General features: G+C 39.4%; 1 protein-coding gene across 2 annotated transcripts in view; it reads right to left on the minus strand.

The window, feature by feature from the left end:
• Positions 1-450: 450 nt before the first annotated feature.
• NETO2 (neuropilin and tolloid like 2) overlaps positions 451-23,577 on the minus strand; it is a 56,970-nt gene continuing 33,843 nt past the window's right edge. For both annotated transcript variants that reach the window (XM_070613559.1, XM_070613558.1), the window contains exons 8-9: positions 3,674-3,787; positions 451-2,533 (exon numbers count right to left, since the gene is read on the minus strand). In XM_070613559.1, the coding sequence (XP_070469660.1) occupies positions 1,953-2,533; positions 3,674-3,787 (695 nt within the window). In that variant the 3' untranslated portion in view covers positions 451-1,952. The remainder of the gene's footprint in view (positions 2,534-3,673; positions 3,788-23,577) is intronic.

Raw genomic sequence — 23,577 nt, forward strand, 5'->3', positions numbered from 1 at the left:
TGGATCCTGGGCGTGGACATGGCACCGCTCATCAGGCCACGCTGAGGCAGCGTCCCACATGCCACAACTAGAAAGACCTACAACTAAGAATATACAACTATGTACCAGGGTGCTTTGGGGAGAAAAAGGAAAAAAATAAAAATAGAAGACAAAATATTTTTTTTAAAAAAGAAAAAAACATTTTGAAGGAGTATGATATATATCATATTTAAAGTCACAGTTTTCACTAATCTGAGAAAACACATAGATGTGATATTTAAAAGAATTAACGAAATCCAGTGAAACTTCAACTTCTCGTTTCATTGAGAATTTACAACAAAAAATAGAGAAAATTAGAATTTATCTCTTAAATGGCATGTCTGTATTAGTTATAAATCAATAAACATATTCCTTTCCATGTAATATCTTAAGATCCAAAATCTTAGTGCCATAAATAATATGACTGAAGAATCATGTAACAATGCATATTTTAATATAAGATTTGTGTAGTGATTTAGAACAATAAATATCACACAGTGGAAAATGTATCATAAACTAAATGCAATAACAAAAGGAAACAAAAAGCTTATGTACACATTACCAAGGTCTTTACAATAAATTATAGAGTACAGTTCCATCACAGCATATTTGTACACAGAGCTGCTAATGTGAACACTGAAAGAAATCCGCCATGTAGGTCTTTAATCTTAATTTAATAAAGTTTGTACAGTATCAAATAATATCAAAAGTCTAAAAAAACACAAGGGGTTTTTATATCATGTTTATAAATTATTGTTTATATACCATAAAAAAGAAAATAAGGTCAAAAGTGCAGTTTAAAAAAAAGTGGAAGTTGTTATTCTTGGTAAGAACTAGAAAAATGTATTGTCCCAAGTAAGAAGCAATCTAAAGGCTTATACAGTTTCTTAGGAATTTTCCTTTAACTCTCATACAACCTTGGTTACCATATGCTATAAGAAAAACCAATAATACAAAGGGAGCTAAATAATCTTTTTATACAAATAATAGGAAACACAGATCTGGTGATAACAAACATTGGAAATAAACATAATTATAGAACTCCCTAAAAATAAATTAAACGACTCTTTGCTCATAAGAACGAATGGGCTATCACTGAATGTAACCAAATTTCGGAAATTTCAAAGGATTTCTAGAAGTTTTCACCTTTTTCAAGTTTTTAAGTCATAACTGGCAATGGTGCATACATCCCAGGATTATGAAACTTTCTAGTATAATACAACTTAAGACAAAATATGACTGAAACGTGAATCATACCATTTACTTCTCCCAAAAGATAAAGACTCAGGATCCAGCAATTAAAAGGCAGCAGTATAGAAATTACTCAAGAAGAAACAGATGGACAAAAGATAACTCTGGGTCTTAATTGGCACTTACCACAGTAACTAGTTTTATTTTGACAAATTCTAGAACAAATGCCTATATTGAAATATGTGTAGTACATTAACCACTCATATTTATTTAAGAAACTGAAATGGCAAAATTACTGGCTTATAAAACAAATTAAATTTAGAGAAAAGAAAAATAAAAGGAATGTAAAGAAAAATCTTATTTTTAAGCTTACTGTGGGGTCAAAATATCGACAAAGCTATCCCAGTCAAGAGCAGTGTTTCTGCTACAGTAACAGGCAGCCTGAGCCTGCTCAGCACAACCCTCCTCTTCTCAAATGCCATTCACCCGGTGCTTCGTTTACATGACACCAAGCGTTAGATGATGATTATTTTTTTCAGTGAATTTTGGAAAAAGTTCCTTGGTTGGTTTAACATATATAGACTGCCTGAGATAATAAAGCTTCACCATTACAATAGGTTAACGGGAGATGGAAATCTTCCTAGTTGTGACAGGAGAAAAGGGCTGGCCGCTGAAAACAGTGCGGCCACCCTGCAGGCTGCATATGTACACACTTAATAATTAACGTCATCTTTAGTCAAAGATTAAAAATCAATGGATATGGATGCTTGTGCAGAATCTTCTCGGCCCCGGACATAAATTTCACAGGGAATCTCCTCCATTACTCTGTCTTCTAGGGCCTGTTCAGGGCACTCATGTGCCTGTTTGAAAGTGTAGCTACTTTTTTTGAAGGTGCTATTAAACGTTTTCATTGGCTGTGGTTGTGCAAAGTCATTTCGGAAGGGAAGTTCCATGGAGCTGAGGTTGGTCCTGCTCTGTTTGGTGCTGGAGGCTTGCGACCCACAGTGATGGTCGTGCACGCAGCGGGAGGCCGTGGAGGAGCGCCGCAGCTTCTGGTAGCTGTCCAGTTCCTCCGACAAGTCAGCCAGGTCTGCAGAGATCTCTTTGTCCCGGAGAGAAAACAGTTCATAATGAGGAGGATCAAACACTTCTTGAAATCCAGTTTTATTAAAAGCAGTTTTGCAAGTCATGACCTTTTTTCGAGGCTGTTTCACTTGTACTAAAATAGAAATAATGAGAAGGACCAAAACAACCCCTGATGTAATGCCAATAATTGTGCCGTGAGTTTTAGTGATTTGTTCGAACAGTCCTGCTTTTTTCTTTTCTGCAGAAAGAAAAAGAGAAATGTTGAGGCTTTCAAAATTCATTAATGAGTCCTGTCACAAATTGGTAAGGTATTTGTAGGTAAAGCAGGACACACGGGTCAAACACACCACAGATAATGCAATTTAACATTAGGTTTTTAAAGAACACAATCCTACTACGATTTCTGGTTAAACTAAGCAATCATAGTATAGCTAGATGACAAAATAAAGGTCTTATTTCTTTACTCAGAAGGTACATGAATCATGAATACATACACTTTGCAAATCAAATTAAATACACAAATATAGAAAATACCAAAACCATTACTCTTGGTTCTATCCAGTGTAGCTTTCTGCTGTACAGTAGATTTGACCAACTGCCGCGTTTAAGTAAATCCACAGTATTTCTACTGGGGGCCATCCGTAAGAGACAACTGAAATGAGCGGACTAACCCACTCAGGGATGTTATCACGGTCCACTGTTTTTGACTGATGACCTGAAATACTTCACGACAAGTACCTGAGGCAGCCATATCAGATTACATTGACTTTTCAGAGTAAGGTATTTATGGAAACCTTGGAGAATAAAAATAGAGAAACCTTAGAACTGAGACAGTGACATGATAACCAGCCTGCAGACATTCAATGATGGCCACAGCCATGTTCATCTGCCAGGGAGCATGCACTGGAAATACAGCAGAGGAAATTTTATGAAATAAAAATAGCAGTTCTTACAATGAGTCTGCTTTTACAGTGTAAGACTGAATCCATCAGCTGATTTTTATTAAATAGTATTTTCATATAATTTAAAAAATTACAATACTCTAGGTTATTTTCTACATTACTTTGAGAATAAGGTATCTTTACAACACAAATGACCAAGAAAATAAGGGCAGGAAATATCATGATGGACTTTTGAACAACTTAAAAAATATAATTTAAAGAAAAATGCTTTTGTTGAGAATAAGTATTTTTACTGGCTTTTGCCACATCCCAGAGGTCTATGATCCATCTAAAAGGAACATTCTATTATACGTCTCCGCTTCTGCCAAGGAAGCTCTGCTAAGCACAGTTGTAGAAAAGGACATTTTTAAGTCTTTCTTAAATGAAAAGCAAGGGCCACTCTTCTCTCAAAAGGCAGGCCTGGCCAGCAGACTCACCTTTACAGTGATTTTCATCCCAGGGGTACGCACAGTTCTGCACGCCGTTACACACTAAGGAGTTGTTGATGCACATGCTGCTGTGGCAGAAGAAGGTGCTCCCCGTGCAGGGGGCTGCGGGAAGAGAGAACACTGGGTTGCCAAGAATGGAAAGCACACAAATCATGAGCTCATCTTGATTTATGTTACACTTGCTCTTATAAAATCAGTATCTTACCTCAAAGGCCTTCCATGAATACACTCCGTACTATACAAACAACAAGACAAAGGCCAATATTCTCTGATGATGACTTGTAAACTTTTACTTACATTTGGGCACCAAAATGTCATTTTTAATAATGACAATATGAATATATTTGTCATGGTTCTTATGGAACTAGTATATAGCTTGGTAAATTTTTTCAAAACGTTAAAACAAAATGTTGGTGAGGATGTGGAGATACTGGGACCCTTGTGCACTGGGGGTGGGAAGGGAACATGGTGCAGCTGCTGTGGTGAACAGCACAGCATTTCCTCACGTTTATAGACATTACCACATGCTCCAGCAACTCCACTTCCAGGCCTACGCCCCAAAGAGCTGCAAGCAGGGACTTGAACAGATACAGGTATGCCAGTGTTCGCAGCAGCATTATTCACAAGAGCTAAAGGGTGGAAATGACCCAGATGGCTGTCGATGGATGAAGGGATAACCACAATGCAGTATATACAGAGAACGGAATATTATTCAACTGAAATTTCAGAATGAAATTCTCACGTTACGACATGGATGAATCTGGAGAACATCATGCTAAGTGAAATAAATGAAGACACAAAAAGACAAATATTGTATCATTCCCTTTATATGAGGTATCTAGAGAAGTCAAAATCATGGAGATAGAAAGTAGAATAGAGGATATCAGGGTATGGAGTGAGAGGAGAATGTCGAGTTGGTGTTCACTGGGGACAGAGCTTCAGTCTGGGATGAAGAGAAAGTTCTGGAGGTGGATGGTGGTGATGGTTGCACAACAATGCGAATGAACCTAATGCCACTGAACTATACACTTAAAAAAATGGTTAAAATGATAAATTTTAGGTTACATAGATTTTACTGCAATAAAAAACCCCACTCTTTGGGATTAAATTTATTTTTAAAAAACAATAAAGATATATGGAGTATACACCATGTAATTTCCGATTTTGTAAAAGCTGTTCATTCAGCCTGAAATGTCTGCTGCTTTCTCCTTCTGGTGGCCACCTACTCATCTGTGAAGACCATCCCAAGTGCTGCCCTGTAAAGAGTCCCCGCAATCCCCGAGGTGGCTAGTGACTCCAGTCCTACTCCATCTATTCTTCTAATTAGCACTTCTCCCTGTATGTGTGGACACTCGTTACACTAGATTACGATTCAATGTGTTTACTTCTGTTAGGAAATACAGTGCTAGATTGGAGACAGAAGTACCAACATAGTAATATCATGTATTTCAGGGTAAAGACACAAAAAAATCTGAAAGTCAAGATGGAGGACGGCTTATTTACCCTCCCCACTAAAAAAAGATTGTGGAGGTTAAGACAGAGGCCCTCCCCAAGTCAACTAACCATTTTGACTTAAAAAAAATAAGGAAACAAAATGCATTTCCTGCCTAATAAGTTCAACATTTTTTTAAGTTAATTTTTATTGAGTTTATGATACTTTAAAATTCAACATTTTTTATTTTCAGAAAACACGTTTAATCAAGGAAGGAGAACTGACTATTGCTCTACGTTATGCTAACAGGCCTCAAGTATCTTTTATATCTTTTCAAATGTTTCTTTTTGGGATGAAAACAAATCTAAAAATTTTACAGGACTAATAAGAAGTGTGTTTTTTTTCCCCTAAATACTAACTTTCTTTTTATAAATATACAATGAACCTCATTAAAATGATAGCCATGAGTTTAGTGTTTTCTTCTCTCTAAAGAGAAGGCTCTCTCTTCAGATTACAGTCATGGGAAGCTTTGAAATACTTAACCCCATTCTCCAGCTACAGTGTCAGTAATAAAACTGACAGCTTGGTATATCCACCTGCCTGGGCCCCTTTGTCTACTTCTCAGTTGGTACTGAACACGGGCTGGAAAAACAGGTACTATTTATTGGGTCCCCAGAAAGCCCCAAAACATAATCTGATAAAAGCAGGTGAATAGAGAACATCCAAAATTGCTTTGCTACTAGAGAGCAAACATACCCTCTCTTTGAGGCAGAATCCTCAAAAAGGTAATATTCGCCCACGCCCCAGTGCCGCAGGTTAATCATTATGAAGTAGGATTTGTCTGTCCCTCCTCCCACCCCACTGCAAGCCAAACTGAGTTTATGCATGACTTCTATCTACATACGAGTGCATATTCTCACACTAAACTTTCCAGTTCGCTAGTTTGCTGAGCGCTCACCCACCACAGCTCAAGGGGAATAATCCCCAGGCGGCTCTCATGACTGGAGTCTAAAATAGCCAAGAGGTGTGAAGAACTGGGGAGCCAGTGCTGTGAAGCAGAGAGTGCAACAAACAATGGACTACTCATTAATTGAAACGGTTCTGTTATCAGTTCACTGGTATACCTGAAGATATTTAACCTCCCTGGGTCTCAGCTTCCTCTTTTTTTTTTTTTTTTTGTTTTTTTGAGGAAGATTATCCCTGAGCTACCATCTGCTGAGGAAGACTGGCCCTGAGCTCACATCTGTGCCCATCTTCCTCTACTTTATATGTGGGACACCTGCCACAGCATGGCTTTTACCAAGTGATGCCACGTCCGCACCCAGGATCCGAATCAGCGAACCCCGGGCCACCCCCTCAGCTTCCTCTTTTTAAAGACTGGCATCTTAGCTAACATCTGTTGCCAATCCTTTCTTTTCTTCCTTCTTCTTCTTCTCCCCAAAGCCCCCCAGTACACAGTTGTAGATTCTAGTTGTGAGAGCCTCTGGCTGTGCCATGTTGGACACCGTCTCAGCCTGGCCTGATGAGTGGTGCCAGGTCGGTGCCCAGGATCCGAACCAGTGAAACCCTGGGTCGCCGAAGTGGAGCGGTAAAACTTAACCACTCGGCCACGGGGCTGGCCCCAGCTTCCTCTTTTTAAGTGACTGGTATGCACTATAGGGTGCTAAAATCTGAGGAGATTATGAAATTAGTGGTCTCAATCATGTTGATACTTCTGTTCTTAATCCAAGTGCAAAACAATGTATATATCTAAGAAGTATTTTGCTCAGAGACTGTTAACTTGTCAAAATGGCATCAATTAAACTATTAAAATAAGTATTTCATGACTCAAAAAATGCTTGATGGCTTCAAAGCTCATCATAAGGACAGTAAGTATTGGTTACATAAATAAGCCATTAGATTAAGTACAGAAAATGCAATGAAGATGTATGGCGGTATTTTATTAAGCATAAAATTAGCTAGTGTACCCACCTCAGTTGTGTATTACACAAATGTGTGCATTTTAAAATGTAACAAATGGCCTAGAGAACACAAAGCATTTTTTAATTTCTTATTTCTAAAAACTGGAGTTTTCTGTTTTTTATTTCTATACTATACCATAATTCTATTACTTACTATATCATAATCCATTTTGAATTCTAATTTTACCTCTTTTATCCAGTTCATAAGTGAGAATATAGGGAAGAGAAGTTATTTTCAAGACAGGTTGAGTGAGGTTATAAACAGCACTGTAGCTTCTAGATATTCTGATTTTCTGAGTCCAACTATCATTAGCTCTTAAAGTTTATCCATAGAACATTCTGTGACTGCATTTTGATGGCTCTTTATAGCTTCAAAAGCAGGAAAAAAGAGTGTTCAGTGCTTCTCATTGATTGAACAGTGAATGGAAAATACCCTCAGTTATAGAGTCTTTACAACCGCTCCCCTCGCTCTTTAAAGCAATTAGAAAGCAGCACTGACATTGTCAGATTTTGTTTTGTAGAAACGCGAATTGTATTTATAATTAAAGTCTATTAAATTTTATGGATTTTCAGTGGACAAGCACAGCTGTTTATAATAAGAATCAAAGTATCAGCAACTGACCTGGGATGCCAGCGACACACTTCGATTCAAAACTACAGAAAACGGCTGAATTCCAAAGCAAAAGACAAAGATGACAGCCAAAATTAGTGCCAGTTATGAACTGCTCTCTATTCACAGCCTAAGGACTCTCTGCTTCTCCCCTTTATTCACTATCAGGTCACAGTGTGGGCAAGAGGGGGGTTAGGATTTCAGCTCCCCTCGACTTTGGAAGAGATGCGGCAATGATGCTGAAAGACAGTTCTGTCCCCTTCACTAAGCCTGCAGGGGCCTGGAGGCAACACGACACTGAACTTCGCATTCTGGATTCATTCTAACAAAATACCTTCTGCTGCTTTCACAGTGCCAGTCCTAGAAAGCATTTTCCTAAAACCATATCCTTTCTTAAAGAGTGAGGTCTATATTAGCATTCAGTGCTCGGGAGGAAGTCAAACATACCCTGACTGCTGTTCTGTAGCATCCATTTTAGCCGAGTTACACTATTTTAGTCACATTCTCAATCTACAGTGGGTAGACATGAAGTGACTCTCTCAAGCAGAAATAGTCCATTTATATGCACCTCCTCTGAAAGATTGTTTTCATGGATGGATTCATAACAGTTACAAATCATGAAAAGCTCAGAGACGAAGAAATAGTTTAACAATTTGAATTAATGATAGGCGCGTAAAAGGTACTGTTCGGAGCTCTCAAATGCGCTTATCAAACGGAGCTTTTCAAACTGGAACTTATGTTTTATAAAAATTCATGACATCTCATATTTTGATCTCACACATGCTCTTTTGGAGGGTGGCTTTCTTCTTGTTCCTGGGTAATAAAGCTGAATTTGGGATATGGAGTGAAGGTTACTGCAGCCTTCAACTTGGTCCTACATTTAGTGGTGAGTGTGGAGAGTCTCCTGAAGGAGGCTTTTCACCTATTTACTTATCAGATTTGTGCTAATGGAGAAATCATTAGTATATACAGAGAAAATAACAAACATACTAGAGAGGAATTTTTCATGTAAGTATATTAGATCAGTGCTGTCCAAAGTAAACATGCGAGCCAAAGATACGAGCAAGAAGCTATGTTAAAAAGGTCTTTAAAAAGAAACAGGTGGGGGCCAGCCCTGTTGCTGCGCTGCGCTTTGGCGGCCCAGGGTTTCGCCGGTTCAGATCCTGGGTGTGGACATGGTACCGCTCGTCAGGCCAGGCTGAGCTGGCGTCCCACATGCCACAACTACAAGGACCCACGACTAAAATATACAGCTATGTACTGGGGGGATTTGGGGAGAAAAAGCAGAAAAAAAAAAAGATTGGCAACAGTTGTTAGCTCAGGTGCCAAGCTTTAAAAAAGAAACAGGTGGAATTAATTTTACTAATAGTTTATTTAACCCAATATACCTGTGCAGAAAAGAGTTCCTACAGCAGGACTGAGGCAGCTACCTTCAGAAGGGTCTGTGTGCAAGGCTGGCCCGCAGCGGGCATCTGGGAACCAGGCTTTCCTTCACTCCCTGACTGATGAGGAGGGTCACAGTGCCAAGAGTGTGTGTTAAGAATGTCACTTTGCCAAATACCTGCTTTCCTTCTGTGAGTCGAGTATTTTGCTACATGCAAGGCAGAGAATGCCCATGTGACCAGCCCCCATACGAAGCTTGGGCGCTGGATCTCTACCGGGCTTCAGAAACCCTGTACACATTCCTGCATTTTTTGTTGGGGAAATGAACGTGCTCACTGCTCCCGACAGGAGGGAGGAAGCATAAGGAAGCCCGGAGAAGGGCTGCTCAGACTGAGGCTTTTCTCCTGGCTGATCCCACCTTGCATCTCTTCACTGTAATAACTCTTAGCTCTAAGTACAAATATGCGCTGAGTCCTTCTAGCAAACCACCTAACATGTGGGTGGTGTTGAGGAGCCCTGAAACAATATGCAAAATATTCTCATTTTAACATGTAGTCAACATAAAACATTATTAATGAGACATTGTACATTATTTCATACCAAGCCTTTGAAATCTGGGATATATTTTTATAATTATAGCACATTTCAATTTAGACTGGCCACATTATAAACGCTCAGTAGCCACATGTGGCTGATGGATGCTGTGTTGGACAGTGTAGGTACAGATGTTAGGAATAAAAAAACTGAGGAAAAAGATGGCTAAAAGGCTTTCTTGCTAACTATATCTTTGCATCAAGCACTGATTTATAGTATTAGAAATAGTGAAACAGTCTTTGCACAATTTTTTTTTATTTTTCAGATTTGAAAAGTTCCCCCATTTAAAAAAGAAAGAAAAAAAATTTAGGGGCCAGCCCAGTGCAGCAGTTAAGTTTGCACGTTCCACTTTGGCTACCGGGTTCAGCAGTTCGGATCCTGGGTGTGGATCTACGCACAGCTTGGCACGCCATGCTGTGGGAGGCATCTCACATATAAAGCAGAGGAAGATGGGCACGGATGTTAGCTCAGGGCCAGTCTTCCTCAGCAAAAAGAGGAAGATTGGTGGCAGATGTTAGCTCAGGGCTAATCTTCCTCAAAAAAAAAAAAAAATTGGAAATAAACTGAGGTTATACCCACAGGGTAACAAGCAGCAGCAGCACAGTTTACTCACGGCAAACACCACTGCTGAGCTCTTGACACTTCCAACTGCCCCAGGAACTCACTTTATCCAAAATAACCCAACACTTTTTCCCTCTGATCGGTGCAATTTTCATTCCCCAAGTCAGTCAGACCCAAAATTGTAGGTATCTTTGACACATTCTGTTACTTTCCATTCTTGATTAACCACTAAATCTTGCTGACTCTATCTTGCAACCCTTCTTTACCCTCACTGGCACTGCTGTGGTTCAGAGATTCCTCACTTCCCACCTTGACTATGGAGCAGCCTCCAGCTAAAGCCCAACTCTGCCCACGGCGTTTTGTAGCAGGAAACCTTGCAGAACTCCCCACGCCTGTAACATGAAGTCTGATACAGCCTTTAATCGAAAAGCCCTCGAATTCTGCTTTGATGTGCCTTTCCTGGCTCAACTCTCTGCTCCCTCTCCCACTACTCCTTGTGGCCCAGATCAGCTCTGGGTCGATGCCTTCGTTCATCCTATTGCCTCTGTTGGAGATAACAACCTCACTTAACACTTCCACCTTCTAAAATCCACCTACCCTCAAGGATAAACTCAAAGGCCCTACCCTCAAGGACGACTCCTCCATAATTGATGCACCTGCTAGAACTGACTAGGATATTTAATAAGAAGGCACTCTGTTTTCTGTCTCAAATGGTCTTTGTCATAGAGAATCCTGTATTTGCCTTATTTGCATATGTCATCTCACCTAAGTGACCATAAGATCCTCTGGGACAGGGACTGTTTCATCCATTTTTGTATCTTCACAGCAGACCTAGTACCCGTATGATAAACGTTCAACAAATGAATGGAAGGCAGGGAGAAAGGCTGGCTGGCTAGATAGGCTGCATAACCCAACCGACCTTCTGGCAACTCATCAAGTTGGACATAAAAGCCTGGACACGGTCACATACAATCAGGATTTTATAGAATCCATGGCATAATAATATAGTATTTTGAATTTATAAGGGAAAAATTATTTTTTCCCACTTTTCTCCACAAGTCCCCCCAGCACATAGTTGTATATTCTTAGCTGTGGGTCCTTCTAGTTGTGGCATGTAGGATGCTGCCTCAGCATGGCCTGATGAGCAGTGTCATGTCCGCGCCCAGGATCCTAACCAGTGAAACCCTGGGCCGCCGAAGTGGAGTGCGCGAACTTAGCCACTCAGCCACGGGGCTGGACCTGAAAAATCATTAATTCTCAAATTTCTCAAGAAAAATGTCAGATAATATCCTACTGTCATACCTTTGTATTTACAAACTTTGGCTTTGCAAAAATCACACAGCTTATCATTATACCATATTCATCAGTCAGGATACAAAAGCTAAAATATTTGTTTCTCTCACGTGGACCATAGGTAAGATATACCACTTATTTTTAGAATACATGTGATGCAAACATACACACTCAATTACACCTGGGCCGTTTGGATGACTCTTTAAACGGAAATTCTGGGGGTGGCCCAGTGGCCTAATGGTTAAGCTCACGCGCTCTGCTTCGGCAGCCCAGGGTTCGCTGGTTGGGATCCCAGGTGCGGACCTACACACCACTCAAGCCATGCTGTGGCAGGTGTCCCACATATAAAGTAGAGGAAGATGAGCTCAGGGCCAATCATCCTCAGCAAAAAGAAGAAGATTGGCAGCAGATGTTAGCTCAGGGGTAATCTTTCTCCAAATAAATAAATAAAGGGAAATCTTCTCCATGTGGGAGATGACCATATGGGAAAGAGACCAGAGAGGCTAATCAGCTCTACCCAAATGTAGATCACAGTTAAGAGTCATTCAAACCAAGCAAAAAACATGATGGCATTTTATTTTATTTATTTAGTGCTGAGGAAGACCTGCCCTGAGCTAACATCTGTGCCAATCTTCCTCTAGTTTGTATGTGGGTTGCTGCCACAGCATGGCCGCCACCGAGTAGTATAAGTCTGTACCCAGGACCAAACCCGGGCCGCTGACATGGAGTACACCAAACTGAACCACCAGGCCATGAGGCTGGGCCCAATACAGTGGTATTTTTGAAAGCAGGTTTTTTGTCAAAGCTAACGTAATATGATCTGCACTTAGGATAAGCAAAATCAACAAAATATTAGGAGGTACTGACAAGTCACTTGGACTTTTATAGGACACAGGCAGCAGAACCAACTTCTCCTTGTAAGAATTATCAGGAGTTTAAGGGAAGACTCCTAAAATCTCTCATGAAAGTTTCTCTACTTTTAAGCTAGGTCAGTGTCTACACATGACCTACAACGTCTTTTAATATGAAAAAGTTCCCAGGTGCTCACAAAATAGCAAAGATGATTTTTAAAGACTTAAGCAATTCATAAAAAGACAAAAATGTCCATTGTAACCACAAAGAAAATATCTAAATACACACAAAAGGAAATTCAAACACGTCACTGGAAAAAATCAACTGAACACAAAAGAAGGCCAAAATGAAGGAGATAAAGGACAAGAATGCTATCAGGCATATAGAAAACAAATAGCAGAAAGGGAATGTCCTTCCTTATTAGTAACCACTTTCAATGCAAATGGACTAAACTCTCCATTCAAAAGGCAGAGATGGGCAGACGAGATAAAACCAGACCCAACTATATACTGTGCGACTACAGACTCACCTTAGATCTAAAGGTAAAAACAGTACAGACTGAAAGTAAAAGGATGGAAAAAGATATTCCATGCAAATAGTTACCAAAGGAGAGTTGGGGTGGTGATGTAAATATCAAACAAAAATAGACTTAAGTCAAAACTGTTACAAGTGACAAAGAAGGACTCTGTACATTGATAAAAGGCTCAATTCATCAAGAAGATATAACAATTATAAATATCAATGGATGGAAAATCAGAGCCCCAAAATATAAGAAGCAAACATTGTCAGAATTTAAGGGAGAATTAGATAGTTCTACAATAATAGTTGGAAGCGTCAATACCCCACTTTCAGTAATGGACAGAACAACCACAGAGAAGATCAATAAGGAAATAAAGGACTTGAACAACACCACAAACCAATTGAACCTAACAGACATATATGGAAAACTTGACCCAACAACAACAGAGTATACGTTTTTCCCAAGTGCACATGGAACACTCTCCAGGATAGACTATATGTTAGGCCACACACACACAAATCTTAATTTTAAAAGACTCATATCATACAAAGTATCTTTTCCAATCACAATGGAATGAAACTAGATACCAATAACAGAAGACAAGTGGAAAATTCACAAATACATGGAAATTAAACTACAAACTTTTTTTTCTATTTTATTTTTATTGAGGTTATGATAGTTTACAACCTTGTGAAATTTCAGTTGTACATTATTATTTGTCATTCACATTATAGGTGCACCACTTCACCATTTGTGCCCGCCTCCCCACCCTCCCTTTCCCCTGGTAACCACTAATCTGTTCTCTTTGTCCACATGTTTGTTTATCTTCCACATATGAGTGGGGTCATTCGGAGATTGTCTTTCTCTATCTGGCTTATTTCACTTAATATCCTGAAGGCCCATCCATGTTGTTGTGAATGGGATAATTTTATCCTTTTTTATGGCTTAGTAGTATTCCATTGTGTGTGTGTGTGTGTGTGTGTGTGTACATATATATATACACCATATGTTCTTTATCTAATCACCAGTAAATGGGCACTTAGGTTGCTTCCAGGTCTTGGCTATTGTGAATAATGCTGCAATGACCACAGGGGTGCATAGGTCTCTTTGAATTGCTGATTTCAAGTTCTTTGGATAGATACCCATTAGTGGGATGGCTGGGTCATATGGTATTTCTATTTTTAATTTTTTTTTTTTCTGGCAGTAGTGCTCTTTTATTTAGAGAATAGTGTGGAACAGCATGGGGACAGGACCCATGGGCAGTCAGAGCTGCTGCTGCTGGCGTGGTATTTTTAATTTTTTGAGGAATCTCCATACTGTTTTTCATAGTGGCTGCAGCAGTTTGCATTCCCACCAGCAGTATATGAAGGTTCCCTTTTCTCCACAACCTCTTCAACATTTGTTATTTCTTGTTTTGGTTATTTTAGCCTTTCTAATGGGTGTAAGGTGATATCTCAGTGCATTATGATTTGCATTTCCCTGATGATCAGTGATGATGAGCATCTTTTCATGTGCCTATTGGCTACCCATATATCTTCTTTGGAGAAGTGTCTGTTCACATCCCCTGCCCACTTTTTGATCAGGGTGTTTGATTTTCTGTTGTTGAGTTGTGTGAGTTCTTTATATATCATGGAGATTAACCCTTTGTTGGATATATGATTTGCAAAAATTTTTCCCAGTTGGTGGGTTCCGTTTTTGTTTCAATCCTGTTTTCCTTTGCCTTGTAGAAGCTCTTTAGTCGGACGAAGTCCCATTTGTTTATTCTTTCTATTGTTTCCCTTGTCTGAGAAGACATGGTATCCAAAAAGATCTTTTTGATACTGATGTCAAAGAGTGTACTGCCTATATTTTCTTCCAGAAGCCTTATGGTTTCAGGTCTTACCTTTAGGTCTTTGAACCATTTTTAGTTTATTTTTGTAATGGCATAAAGGAATGATCTATTTTCATTCTTTTACATGTGGCTGTCCAGTTTTCCCAACACCATTTGATGAAGAGACTTTCTTTTCTCCATTATATGTTCTCAGCTCCTTTGTCGAAGATTGGCTGTCCATAGATGTGCGGTTTTATTTCTGGGCTTTCAGTTCTGTTCTATTGATCTGTGTGCCTGTTTTTGTACCAGTACCATGCCGTTTTGGTCACCATGGCTTTGTAGCACATTTTGAAGTCAGGGATTGTGATGCCTCCAGTTTTGTTCTTTTTTCTCAGGATTGCTTTAGCAATTCAGGGTCTTTTGTTGCCCCACCTGAATTGTAGCATTCTTTGTTCTATTTCTGTGAAGAATGTCATTGGAATTCTGATTGGGATTGCACTGAGTCTGTAGATTGCTTTAGGTACTATGGACATTTTTAACTATGTTTATTCTTCAATCCATGTGCATAGAATGTCTTTCCATTTCTTTATGTTGTCATCAATTTCTTTCAGAAAAGTCTTGTACTTTTCATCGTATAGGTCTTTCACTTGCTTGGTTAAATTTATTCCAAGATACTTTATTCTTTTTGTTGCAATTGTGAATGGGATTGTGTTCTTGAGTTCTCTTTCTGTTAAGTTCGTTACAGAAATGCTACTGATTTATGTAAATTGATTTTGTACCCTGTAACTTTGCTGTAATTGCTGATCACTTCTAGTAGCTTTCCAATGGATTTTTTAGGGTTTTCTATGTATAAGATCATGTCGTCTGCAAAGAGAGTTTCACTTCTTCACTGTCTATTTGGACTCCTTTTATTTCTTTCTCATGCCTAATTGTTCTCGCCAACACCTCCAGTACTATGTTGAATAAGGGTGGTGAGAGTGGGCACCCTTGTCTTGTTCCTGTTCTCAGAGGGATGGCTTTCAGTTTTTTCCCCATTGAGTATGATGTTGGCTGTGGGTTTGTCATATCTGGGCTTTATAATGTTGGGGTACTTTCCTTCTATACCCATTTTATTGAGACTTTTTTTTTTTTATCATAAATGGATATTAGATCTTGTTGAATGCTTTCTCTGCGTCTATTGAGATGATCATGTGGTTTTTGTTCCTCATTTTGTTAATGTGGTGTATCATGTTGATTGACTTGTGGATGTTGAACCATCCCTGTGTCCCTGGTATAAATCCCACTTGATCCTGGTACATGATGTTTTTAATGTATTGCTGTATTCGGTTTGCCAATATTTTGTTGAGGATTTTTGCATCTATGTTCATCAGTGATATTGGCCTGTAGTTTTCCTTCTTTGTGTTGTCCTTGTCAGGTTTGGTATCAGGGTGATGTTGGCCTTGTCAAATGCGTTAGGAAGTGCTCCATCTTCCTCAATTTTCTAGAATAGTTTGAGAAGGACAGATACTAAATCTTCTTTGAATGTTTGGTAGAGTTCTCCACAGAAGTCGCCTGGTCCTGGACTTTTACTTTTTGGGAGGTTTTTGATTACTGTTTGAATCTCTTTACCTGTGATAGGTATTCAGATTCTCTGTTTCTTCCTGATTCAGTTTTGGGAGGTTGTAAGAGTCTAAGAATTTATTCATTTATTCTACGCTGTCCAATTTGTTGGCATATAGTTTTTCATAGTATTCTCTTATACTCTTTTGTATTTCTGTGGTATCCGTTGTGATTTTTCCTCTTTCATTTCTGATTTGATTTATTTGAGGCTTCTCTCTTTTTTTCTTAGTGAGCCTGGCTAAGGGTTAGTGAATTTTGTTGAAGAAGAACCAGCTCTTTGTTTCATCCTTTCTACTGTCTTTTTTGTTTTGATTTCACTTATTTCTGCTCTAATTTTTATTATTTCCCTCCTTCTACTGACTTTGAGCTTTGTTTGTTCTTCTTTTTCTAATTCTGTTAGGTGTAGTTTGAGATTTTTCTTGTTTATTGAGGTGAGCCTGTATTGCAATGAATTTCCCTCTTAGGACCAGTTTTGCTGCATCCCAAACGAATTGGTATGGTCTGTTTTCATTTTCATTTGTCTAAAGATAACATTTTATTTCTCCTTTGATTTCTTCAATGATCCATTGGTCGTTCAATAGCATGTTGTTTAATCTCCACATCTTTGCCCCTTTCCCAGCTTTATTCTTGTAACTGATTTCTAGTTTCATAGCATTATGGTCAGATAAGATGCTTGATGTTATTTCAATCCTCAAATTTGTTGAGGCTTGCTTTGTTTCCCAACATATGGTCTATCCTTGAGAATGTTCCATGCACACTTGAGAAGAGTGTGTAACCTGCTGTTTTTGGATGGAGTGTTCTATATATATCTATTAAGTCCAACTGGTCTAGTTTTTCATTTAATTCTATAATTTCCTTGTTGACTTTCTGTCTGGATGATTTATCCTTTGGTGTTAGTGGGGTGTTGAGATCCTCTATTATTATCATATGGTTGTTGATATTTCCTTTTAGTTTTGTTAACAGTTGCATTATGTAGTTTGGTGCTCCTGTGTTGGGTGCATATATATTTACAAGTGTTATGTCTTCTTGGTAGAGTGTCCCTTTTATCATTACAAACTGCCCCCTCTTTGTCTCTCTTTACCTATTTTGCCTTGAAGTCTACTTTGTCTGATGTAAGTATGGTGACACCTGCTTTCTCATGTTCACTATTATGTTGGAGTATCATCTTCTATCCCTTCACTCTGAGTCTGTGTTTGTCTTTGGGGCTGAGGTGTATTTCCTGGAGGCAGCATATTGTTGGGTCTTGCTTTAATCCATCCTGCCACTCTGTGTCTTTTGACTGGAGAATTCAATCCATTTACATTTAGTGTGACTATTGAAAAGTGGGGGTCTGATGCTGCCATTTTATTGCTCATTTTCCAGTTCTCCTGCATTTCCTTTGTTTCTCATCCTGTGAATTTCGGACTACCAATTCAGTTAGGTTGTTTTCTATGTTGGTTTTCTTCTTGTTTGTAATTTGTGTCTCTGTTTTAATTATTTGTTTAGTGGTTACCATGTGGTTGGTATAAAACATCTCATAAATGAGATAGTCTATTTTCTGATAGCCTGTGATTTCCGTAGACTAAGCTGGCTCCAACCTTTTCTTCTTCCCCTTCTAGGTTCTTACCATCACATCTTTTTTCCTTCTTGTGTTGTAAGTTTGTGGTTAAAATGACATGATTATATTTATTCTTGGTGTTTCTCTTCCCTTTATCTCTAATGTTATACTTAAGCATTTGTTCACCTGTTCTGATAGAGAGCTGCAATTTTCTGATTTCGTCTTTCTACTTATCTCCTTGCTCAGGCTCTTGTAACCCCTTTCCTTTTATTTTTTTCAGGTATGAGGGCCTTCCTGAGCATTTCTTGTGTGTGTGTGTGTGTGTGTGTGGGGGGGGGGGTCTTGTGGTGATGAACTCCCCTGACTTTTATCTGGGAAATTTTTTATTTCTCCATCATATGTGAAAGGTATTTTCACTGGATAGAGTATTCTTAGCTGCAAGTTTTTGTCTTTCAGAGTTTTGAATATATCATTTCACTCCATCCTAGCCTGGAAGGTGTCTGCTGAGAAGTCTGCTGACAACCTGATAGGGGTTCCTTTGTAGATTATTTTCTTCTGCTTTGCTGCCCTTAGTATTTTCTCTTTGTCATTGACTTTTGCAAACTTCACTACTATATGCCTTGGGGTTGGTCTTTTTACATTGATAATTTTTACATTGATAGTCTGGAGATCTATTAGCTTCTGTCACATAGATTTCCAGCTTTCTCCCCAGGTTTCGTAAGTTCTCAGCTATTATTTCTTTGAACAAACTTTCTGCTCCATTCTCCTTCTCTTCTCCCTCTGGGATACCTATAATCCTTACATTGCATTTCCTAATTGAGTCGGATATTTCTCAGAGAGTTTCTTCATTTCTTTTTAGTCTTAGTTCTCTCTCCTCGTCTATCTGAAGCATTTCTACATTCCTATCCTCCAAACTGCTAATTCTGTCCTCCATAATATCAGCTCTACTGTTCAGGGAGTCCAGAATTTTCTTACTCTCCTCCATGGTATTTTTCATCTCCAACATTTCTGATTGGTTCTTCTTAATAGTATTAAGCTCTTTGTGATGTAGCTCCTGAACTTGTTGAGTTGTCTATCTGTATTCTCTTTTAGCTCATTGAGTTCTTTATTGATAGGTATTTTGAACTCTTTGTCATTTAGGTTGTAGATTTCTGTGTCTTTGGGATTGTTTTCTGGGTACTTGTCATTTTCCTTTTGCGCTGGAGATTTAATATATTTTTTTTCATATTGCTTGATGGCGTGGATTTGCGCCTCCACATAGAGAGTTTGGTTACTGCTTCCACTTGCTGCCACTGCAGGGGTGGGGTGGGAGGGAGCAGCAGGTGTGGAATCTGCACCAACCAGGATCCCTGTTAGCTGTTCCTGACTGAGTCTGGGCCTCTGCTTGGGATCACAGTGGCCCTGTGGGGTCTCCCATCAACTGTGGGAACAAGCACATGAGGGCTTCAGGCTGCTGGTGCCTACTCCCACAGACCGACCTAGGCACACTCCTTCTTTAGGGACTGCAGTGGTCTTGCGGGCTTTCACGACAGCTGGGAGCTGGTTTGCCCAGACTTGCAGCTCTGCCACCGTCTGGTCCTGCTGGATTTCACTTGCCCTCTCTGGGCTGCAGCAGAGCTATGGGCACCTAATGCAGCCAGCAGCTAGTTCACCAAGCCATGACACGTCTGCTCCTAGGTCGCCCAGCCTTTGTGCTTGGTGGGTGAAGCCTCTCCACTAAGGCCAGTAGAGACTCTCCCTGGGGCGGCTGTGGGACTCTGGACTATCCCCCTGGACCAAGGAGCAGTCATGCTGGGGGTCCAGATTGTCTCCGCCCACTTGCATGGTCCCACTGGATCTCACTTGCCCCTCGGGGCTGCAGCAGAGCTGTGGGTGTTTAATGCAGCTGGCAGGTAGCTCACCCAGTCACACCACTTCTGCTCCTAGGTTGCCCAGTCTTTGTGCTTGGTGGTTGGGGTCTCTCCACGAGGGCCGACCAGAGACTCTCCCTGTGGCCACTGTGGGACCATGGGTTTTCTCACTAGCCCCAGGGGCTAGACCATACACTCTTAACCAACCAGTGGTTCAGAGAAGAAATCACAAAGGAAATCAGATAATACCTTGAGACAAATGAAAATGAAAACGCAACATAACAAAACTTACAGGGAGCAGTGAAAGCAGTGCTAAGAAGGAAATTTGTAGCTATAACGCCTACGTTAAAAAAGGAGAAAGATTTCAAATCAATAACTTAAAGAACTAGAAAAAGGAGGGCAAACTAAACTCGAAGTTCTATGCCTTTGTCAGAAGTATTGAAATAATAAAGATTAGAGCAAAGATAAGTAAAATGGAGAATAGTAAAACCAGAGAAAATAAAAAAAAACAAAATTGGTTCTTTGAAAAGATTGACAAAACTGGCAAAACTTTATTTAGTTAGACTAAGACAAAAAGAAAGAAACAGAGATAAAAAGACTCAAATTACTAAAATTAGAAATGCAAGTGAGGACATCAGTGTAGACCTTACAGATATAGAAAAGTTTAGAAGAGAATACTAAGAACAATTGTACGCCAACAAACTGCCAACCCCAGATGAAATAGACAAATTCCTAGAAACATGCAATCTACCAAAACTGAATAAAAAAGTAGAAAATCCGAATAGATCTCCAACTAGCAAGGAGACTGAAGCAGTAATCAAAAAACCTCCTGACAAAAATAAATCCCCTGGACCAGACGGCTTCACTGGTGAATCTACCAAACATTTACAGAGAACTAACACCAATCCTCAAACTTCTCCAAAAAGTTGAAGTGGAAGGGTCACTTCTTACTCATTCTATGGGCTAGCATTACCTTGATATCAAAGCCAGACAAAGATACTACAAGAAAATAAAACTACAGGCCATATCGCATGCATACTGATGTAAAAATCCTCAAAAAATTATCAGCACCAGATACAGCACCATATGAAAAAGGATTATACACCATGACCAAGTGGGATTTATTCTTGGAACATGAGTATAGGGAAATCAATCAGCGTAGTACACCACATTAACAGAACGAAGGGGAAAAACCACATGGTCATCTCAATTGAATCAGAAAAAGCATTTGACAAAATTCAACACCCTTTCATGATAACAACACTCAATAAACTAGGAATAGAAGAAAATTTCCTCAACGTGATAAAGGCCATATATGAAAACCCCACAGCTAATATGATACTCAATGGCGAAACGTTGAAAGCTTATTATTGCTATTTTTTTGGTGAGAAAGATCAACCCTGAGCTAACATCTGCACCAGTCTTCCTCTATTTTGTATGTGGGATGCTGCCACAGCATGGCTTGATGAGTAGTGTGCAGGTCCACACCTGGGATCTGAACCATCAAACCCCAGGCTGCCGAAGTAGAGCGCGTGAACTTAACCACTACACCACCAGGCCAGCCTGAAAAGTTGAAAGCTTCTGCCCTAAAATCAGGAACAAGACAAGAATGTTCACCTACACTTCTATTCAATATAGTACTAGAAGTTCTAGCCAGAGCAATTAGGGAAGGAAAGGAAACAAAAAAGCATCCAAATTGGAAGCGAGAATGTAAAATTATCTCTATTTGCAGACGACACAATCTTATATGTAGAAAATCCTAAAGATCACACACACACCCCCCCCACCACACACAGAGCTAATAAACTAATTCAGCAAAGTTGTAGGATATAAAATCAACACACAAAAATCAGTTGCATGTCTACACATTAACAATGAACAACTGGAAAGAAAATAATTCCATTTATGCCAAAAAGAATAAAATTCTTAGCAGTAAATTTAATGAAAGAGATGCAAGACTTGTACACTGAAAAGTATAAAACATTGCTGAAAGAAATTAAAGAAGACAAATAAACGAGAAGACATCCTGGGTCATAGATTGGAAGACGTAATATTGTTAAGGTGATAACGATACTCAAAGCAATCCACAGATTCACTGTGACGGCTACCAAAATCCCAATGATGTTTTCTGCAGAAATAAGAAAACCTATCCTAAAAGTCATAGAATCTCAAGGAACCCTGACAGCCAAAACAATCTTGAAAAAGAAGAACAAAGTTGAAAGATTCACCTTTCCTGATTCCAAAACTTACTACAAAGCTACAACAATCAAATCAGTTGGTATTGGCATTAGGACAGACATATAGACCAACGGAATAGAAAGGAGAGCCCCAAAATGAACTCTCATGTGTACGGTCAGTTGACTTTTGACAAGGGTGCCAAGACCACTGAGGAAAGGACAGTATTTTCAACAAATGGTCCAGGGAAAACTGTATATCCACATGCAAAAGAACGAAGCTGGGCCTATACCTTACCACATAAAAAAGTGAACTGTGGCAGACGTTCCACACATAAAGTAGAGGAAGATGGGCATGGATGTTAGCTCAGGGCCAGTCTTCCTTGGCAAAAAGGGGAGGATTGGCAGCAGATGTTAGCTCAGGGCTAATTTTCTTCAAAAAAAAAAAAATGATGATTTTTATGAACTGATATGGAGGAATCTCCAGGATATACTGTTAAGTGACAGAAGCAAAGTGCAAAGAGTATAATCTGCTTTCCTTCATGTAAGAAAAAAGAGGATATAAGGAAATACACACATAGCAGCTCATTTATGCAAAAAGGAATACAAGGAGGATACAGCAGGAACCAATGTGATTGGTTGCCTACAAAACATGGGCAGGAATGGAGCACAAAGGATGGGGGAAGGGGGCCAGGACAGCGGAGACACGAGCCAAGGGTACTTGGACTACAGCTTTTTCATATAGCTCTCTGGAAACAATGGTGATATTCCAGGGATTCTAAAAATAGGAACAATTGAAAGTAACCATGATGTGGGGGGTACACGAAATAAAAAGTCACAAATGAGTCTAAGTGTATTACAAATGCGTGACATAACAAGAAGGAAAGGAGAGAGGAAAACAACCAACCTAAGTAACTGGAAACCCATATTTTGACAGTAAGGCTAAAGACAAAAAGAACTGTACACAAATAATGTCTCTGTTAGGAAATTTCTAACAGGGATATGTGTTAGCAACTCTAAAATTACTTTATGTGTATACTGCGATTGGACAAATCTATCGTGGATAATTAGAGCCAGGTTTCTCACCGTAAGAGAAGGAAAAGGACTTCTTGGAAATACGGTTGGTTCCAGGACTGGGGCAGGGAAAACAAAAGTTGAGCCTGGTTCATTGTGTGGTAACAAAAAGTAAGGAAGTGATTAAAAAAAATAATGGGCACATGAAACGGATAGAGGAGGCAACCTGAAGGGGCTCCCAATGGCCAGAGCTGAGACTCAGCAACAAAAGGACATCAGTAATACAGGATGATAGAATATATATACAACAATGGAATAAAATAAATACCTATGAGCTCATACTGATAAAAAAACTGAATAAAGAAATGAGGAAAAAGAACAACTCTTCCTCACAATCGAATTATAATTACTAAATGTAGAGGGAATGACGAAAACAGAAAACCATCATTAGGTAACACTACAGTAATAATTATGACAGGCAGAAACCATTAAAGCATGCTAAAACTAGTGAGCAAAAGGATATTTGAGTGGTCTCAAAGAGACTTACTAATTAGAAAGGAAAACATTAGTAACTTCACAGTGGAGAAACCTGGCAGACAGCACCTTAAAGAAGTGGTCAAAGTTAACCCAAGACAGAACACGACGCACCCCTACCTCCTTGGTGTGATGCGCTGAGAAAGATATGACATGATTTCTCCGGCA

This window comes from Equus przewalskii, chromosome 3 (assembly GCF_037783145.1).
Source record: "Equus przewalskii isolate Varuska chromosome 3, EquPr2, whole genome shotgun sequence".
Lineage (NCBI taxonomy): Eukaryota > Metazoa > Chordata > Mammalia > Perissodactyla > Equidae > Equus > Equus przewalskii.